Source organism: Centropristis striata, chromosome 13, assembly GCF_030273125.1.
Source record: "Centropristis striata isolate RG_2023a ecotype Rhode Island chromosome 13, C.striata_1.0, whole genome shotgun sequence".
In the NCBI taxonomy this organism is placed as follows: domain Eukaryota; kingdom Metazoa; phylum Chordata; class Actinopteri; order Perciformes; family Serranidae; genus Centropristis; species Centropristis striata.
Genome location: NC_081529.1, coordinates 21,283,708 through 21,290,344, shown reverse-complemented (window position 1 = coordinate 21,290,344; position 6,637 = coordinate 21,283,708). Strand labels below are relative to the sequence as shown.

Below are 6,637 nucleotides of genomic sequence, written 5' to 3'. Positions count from 1 at the left end.
ACAATATCTGCACTATTCTCATATTCGGCGTATGTATTATCAATAAAAAGGCAGTTACTGTCAGAAAACAGCAGTATTTTCTTGTGCCCAGGCTGGCTGTTAGCTAGCACTACTGGGCACTGAGGGGAACTGGGTGAAACAAACAAGTTGATTTAGGCTTTAAGTTCTAAAATTGCTTAAATGCTGCTTGTTCATCGGGTGTGATTACAGTCAATTAAACATTAGCTAAAACCACACGGAAAGGTAAGCCAGTTCCGTTTTACCTGGCTATTATTGGGTACCTTAAATCAGCTGATTTTGGTATTAAGTTTGGCCTGCTGACACGTCCCTCCATACAAGAGACTGAAGCGGCCAAACTGTGTTGATGCAAATGCCAAAACAACAGGCGAGCAGCTGCAGCCGCTCAGTAGCATCTTCTCCGAAGCTGCCATGCGGTTTCCCTCGGGGACAAACGCTCATTTTCCAGTCGGTGGAGGAAACACAGGTGTAAAAACCTAATTAAACTCACACAGCCCAATTCACCGTGCACAGATATCATTCAAACCTACCGCCTGCAGCTTGTGCCGAACGGCCGCCTTCCCAAAGAGCGGCGGCGGCGGGTCGCCCTTCTTCTGCAGCCCCCTCCTCGGGTGCTCCCAGTCGGCTTTGTTGAGCCCCGCGGCTCGGTCCTCTCTCTTCTCCCGGCTCCTGGCGCCTCCGTCCCCGCCGGCGGAGTCCAGGCTGCTGAAGTTCCACACGATGAGAGTCTGGACCAGCAGGACGGCCAGAGCCGCGACCAGCAGGGCGGACTTGGAGCGCCGGGCCAGCCTGCGGGCACACGGGTTACCGTTCATCTTTCTCCTCCTCCTCCCTCCGGCTCAAACCGAGAGCCCCATCCGCTAAACGCCGACAGCGGGGTGTGAATGCTCCCCTCCGCGGCCTGAGAGGGGCTACTGGCAGGCAGAGAGGAGGAGGAGGAGGAGGAGGAGGAGAAGAAGGGAGGAGGGAATTTGGCAAAGGCTTGAAATGAGGAGAGATGTTTGGGAGTTTGGAGGCTGTAGAGAGAGGACACAGAGGCCCTCATGTGGCCGATACAGAGTCAACAGTTTAGCAAAAGCATTTATTTTGTCATTTTGAGCAAATGACGTCGCTGCAGTTTGTGAACCAGTGAGGAAGAGAAGCATCAGGAGGCACTGCCAGGGCTGGAGCCAGCATCTCTACGGCCCGGGCAGCATGCCTTACCCCCCAATAATAATAATAATAATAATAATAATAATAATAATAATAATAATAATAACAAGACACAAAATATATAATAATAATGATATGCCAAAAACCCCAATAATAATGTAATTTGTCCAACATCGCTATGGCCCTTGGCAGCATGCATTACCTCCCATAATAATAATAATAATAATAAGAATGATAATGTCTTTTGTCTGAAATCTACAGCCTCAGCAAAATGCTTTACCTCCAACAATAGGAATTTTAATAATAATAATAATAATAATAATAATAATAATAATAAACAGTCTAATAAAGAGTAAAGTAACAAGTAACCTAAGTACAATATCTATGGTAGCTCTGAGATATATTAAATAAATAAATATTAATCACACACACACACACACACACACACACACACACACACACACACACACACACACACACACACACACACTCTAGCAGTTCATCTTTGCTCTCCTTCTAATACACTTTCCACCAGATTAATCAGATTTCATGCATATTGCAGAAAAGTGTCAGAAATCTAATTGAATGGACATCTAAAAATAGATGTGATCTTTGGCCTTGCAGAAAGTGAAAAGAAGACCTACACCACTGTTTTTCTACTGTTTAATTAACTGGTATACATTAACTCTGAGATGTAGTGGAGTAAAAATATAAAGACGCATAAAATGGAACACTCCAGTAAAGTACAAGGGCCTTGAATTTGATGTTGAGTACAGTAGTCGAGTAAACACGATGGACCATCGATAGACACAGTGAGCCCTGTGTGTCCAACTCACAGGAGATAAGAAATATTTTAGAAGATCACACAGAAAAAGCTTTTTTAAAACAAATTATTACCTCTGTATGTATACATCATGTAACTTCAGTCAAGCAGTAAACACACACACACACACACACACACACACACGCTCCAGCGGTTCATCTCTGCTCTCCTTCTAATACACTTTCCACCAGATTAGTCTGATTTCATGCATATTGCAGAAAAATGCCAGAGATCTAATTGAATGAACATCTAAAAATAGATTTCTTCCCCTTTTCACTCTTTGCCCTCTCCCTCCGTCTCTCTCCCTCCCTCTCTCTCTCTCTCTCTCTCGCTCTCTCTCTCTCTCTCTCCCTCTCTCTCTCTCTCTCAGTTTGTCCTCTCTCTGGTTCGTGTGGCTCAGGTGCTACACATTTGGCTGAACTTGGAAGTTGATGGAAGTTTTCTCTGATCCATATTCTTCCACTGTGTTTACATGTTGTGGAGGTTTTTTATTGCCTGACTCGAGGGTCTGAGGTTATAAGCTGCACAGATTTTAAAATGGGCAAAGTCATCTTCAGCCCAAAGAGAGTATGAGTGAGTACTCACACACTTGACATTTCAGTTTTGCAGCTTCAGGTACCTGGGAGTGCAAATCTCAGAAAACCTCTGCTGGAGGAAAAAACTCAGCCCTAAAATCCTTCTGCAGGTGAGGTGTGAGAGCGTCTCTCCTCCTGCATCACAGCTGCTCTGCTGCAGACAGGAGGGCTCTGCAGCGGGTGGAGCAGTCAGCCCAGAGGACCACAGCCGACCCGCCCTGTCAGAAATGTGTCACCCACTGCCTCTAAACATGGTGTGTTCACTGGTCTGTAAAAAAGGATAGGTTAAATGCAGAGTTTGAATTTCCCCATTGTGGGACTAATAAGGAAACTTAATCTTAATTTATGCCATCAGGTGCAGGAGTATCCAGCAGCGTTTCCAGTCAATACTTGTGCCCACTTCACTCAGTTTCACTTATTTTATAAATAAATATTACAATGAAGAAGTGAAAGATCACCCACTGTGTCTCAGCAGTGAGCTTCAACAGAGTAGCTGTCATGAAGTAAGACTACTGTATTTTTTGGTGTCAACACCACTAAATAATCACATTTCTGCAAACCATCAACACAGTAAAATCTCTATCACCATTAATATTAAAGAGTCAGGGGGATGATCGATGGTTCAATCACAGCTTTACAAAGTGCTTCATAATTCAGGAGCAAGTCAAACAATCATTGACAGAGACGCGGTGGCTCAAATGTAAATAAAAAGGTAAGATACAGTACCAGTGAAAAGTTTGGACAGACCCTCTCATTCAATGGTCTTCTTCATTTTTATTATTTTCAGCATTGTAGATTAAAAATAAATAATTTTGGAATTTTGACCAGTACTGTAAGTCATAAATAATTGAAGTTTAATTTGATTGACACTTTGCAGCCTGAAAAATAATGCAACCAGTGAAAATAATGTTTTATTATAAGGTTAATCTGTCACCTGATATTTAAAGTTCACTCTCATATCACCAGCAGCTTTCTCAGCTGAAACCATGTGCACGCCTGGAGGAGGAATGCGTGAGTTGTGCACATTCTTCCTTTATAAAACCAGTTTATGTGTGGGGGAAGCATATGCATATACTTTAAACATGTCAAAATAAAAATACACCCATCACACTCTACTGTGAACAAACCAGAGAACAACTCAGATGTTTTTATACAAACCATTTATTTTCTAGGTTTCAAAGACACAGTAACAAAATGCAAATGTCATTTACTTTTTAAAGAAATCCCTCTTCTGTTCCTATGACTCACCTTATTTGCAGTGTGTGTGCAGATGCATTATTTACTCATGTTGGTTAATAAAACATTGCTGCTCATCAGCTATGACTCACACGGAAACAAACACAAAGAACTAATCTCAAGTTGTTTGTCTCTAAATAGTTTTGTGTCTGCGTCCTGAGACGAATTAATGAATGAAAAGAGAAAGAAAGAAATTCACTTGAAACTAGAGATTGAGACCAGAATGACCAGAATGTTGCCACCTTAATGTTTTCTGAGGTAATAAATCAGGTGAGAAGTCGTCCGTTTGTATTGAGATAGAGAGTACTGGACAGTGGATGCTGCTGGATTTTTGAAAGAATGCAGACTGAAGGCACTACAAAAATTAATTTTCAAATTTTCTTTGATTTCTGCTGATTTATTGGTTCACTGAGTCAGTCTGTTGTGTGGAGTTTGTTAAAAAATCACCTCTTTTATTAGCACTTTGTCCTCCACCTTTAATGTTTGTTCACCTTCTGTAATTATTATTCATTAAATTATTATGTTTTCTAAAAAAAGAATTGTTGAGTTTTTTGACGCTCTGCAAGTGAAGTGCAATCTCATATATATATATATTCAAAAGAAAGCAGAGATCTCTGCAACTCATCAAAACAATCTAGATTAATATATAAACAACAGTACACGAGGAAAAATATGTTTATGGATTTTAGGGCAAACTGTGCCTTTAAGAAAGTTGAATTTAGGTTTTTACTCCATTTCTGCTTCTTATATATTCTAAATATGAACGGACTCATGAATAAATCATAAAGTGAAGATTAAAAAGATTGAAACAGCTAGGGTCAGCAGTGTGTCTCAGCTCTTTGGATGAACACTTCAGATATTTTCTGTCTTATGGCATCAATGAGAAGAAAACCAAAAGTCTGTTACTATACAAACATCAGTCAGGTCACAGGTCACAGCTGAGACACCAATCACACTCTGCTGTGAACAAAACCAGAGAAAAACTCAGATTTTATATGAACCATTTATTTTCCAGGTTGCAAAGACACAGTAACAAAATGCAAATGTCATTTACTTTTTATCCAAATATATAAAAATACATTTGAACATACAAAAATAAATTGGTAACATCTTGCAGAGCTCACATGTAGCCCCGTGCACCACATCCACATCCAGCAGGGCCCCGGAGCGGCTGCGGTTTGATGCAATTGAGGATCTGGATCCGATTTGGATCCCAGACACAATCCTCCTCCAGGCCGCTCTTCACCATCCCACAGTTGGGTGGCACCCAGGCGGTGTCGAAGCCGTAGTTGTGCCAGGTCTTCTGCTTTGGGTGGTCTTGACTATTGATGGCGATCACCTTCCCCACATTGACCTTCACCTTAATAACAACCTTGTCGTGCTCAGGGTGCTTAATGGGATAGCGGCTGGCTTTCTGCAGGTCTCTGCTGAGGTAGACACCGGGGCCGAGCATCCCACCTGAAGACTGGCGAAAGCCGCTTTGTTGAATCAGTTTGGCATTACTGCTGGTGGTGCCGTGATACATGACGTATTTTCTACCACTAACTGGTTCAGTGAGGCCCAGTCGGCCGACGCCCTCGGGCAGGTCGAAGTCATCTTCAGCCCACTGATAAGACATGTTGGTGTCTGTATCTGGAAAGAAGAGTATGGATGGAAAGACTTCAGAAGGATTCTGAGAGAAAAAAAAAACTAAACTAAACATCACTGCAAATAAAACAACACAAGAATTAAACTAGAAATTTAAGAAATGATTCAACAAAACATTGTACAGAAGCACCATGCCTTCACGTGAGAAAAAAAACTATTTTCTGAATAAACAAGATTTTTATCTCAGAGTTCTGAGAAAGGCTTTTACAGCAAAATAAATCTGCTTACAAGATCATTATCTCAAAAAGTCATCAGAGAAACAAGACCAGATTTATTTGCATGAAAACTTTTCTTAAAATACTGGGATAATTAAAAAATAATAATGTGAATGTTTAACGCTTCAGTAGTCAAGTCGTTTTCCCCTGTTTTATAAAACAGGTGAATATTATAAATCATAAATAAGCCACTAAATTATTTTACAATCTGTCTTTAGTCCCTTAGTTCAGACCCTGATAACACCTTCAACTGGTAAAACATTATTATTATTTTTTTTAATCTCTAGCTGTCTTTTACTGTTATACTATCAATCTACATCATTTACAAAGTGTTCTGCTAAACGTCACACTTTTCCAGCCCTGACCTTACTCAAACAGTTTTTGCTGCAGCGTCTCTAACTTTAACACAGTTTAATGAAACAAACAGAGTGTGTGTTACCTCTCTCCAGGTTCCTTCAGGAGTGCCGGCTGCCAGTTCTCTCTGCTTTTTATAAAGTTTTGGGAGGAAATTATGTAATTGTGCATTCGTCTTTCACTTTCGTTTCACCTCTGGTGCTGTGTTTAAAGTTTCGTTGGGGTGTGGTCCTCTCTGAACTGGTGTTTCCCGTCATGCCAGCAGCATATGATCTGTCTCCAGATTGACTTTACACATGTTCTCTATTAGGGCACACATTTATTTTTTTACTGCTGCAAGAAAGATAAAAATTGTGATGATGTGAATGTAATTATGCCCAGAGACAAACAATCAAAGAAAATCAAGAGGAAACAAGTTTGGCATCTTCAGATTCACATTCCTGACATATCTGCTTCTTTGTTCTTGTCAACCTGCTTCTTTATCTTCATGAAAACGAAACCGCTTGTAGCTGTTACACAAATAAACAAAGGGTATTTCCTGTAAATATGCAACTGTGACTCATTCAGAAAGCCTGCCAACTTAAGATTTCCACAGACACATTATTTGTGTCATTGGG

General features: G+C 40.7%; 1 protein-coding gene across 1 annotated transcript in view; it reads right to left on the bottom strand.

Annotated features, from left to right (window-relative positions):
• The window catches only part of LOC131984137 (xylosyltransferase 1-like), a 30,255-nt gene extending 29,419 nt beyond the window's left edge, over positions 1–836 (bottom strand). Inside the window, exon 1 of the mRNA XM_059349023.1 lies at positions 549–836. Coding sequence (XP_059205006.1) covers positions 549–833 — 285 coding nt within the window. The 5' untranslated portion in view covers positions 834–836. The remainder of the gene's footprint in view (positions 1–548) is intronic.
• Between the last annotated feature and the right edge of the window lie 5,801 nt (positions 837–6,637).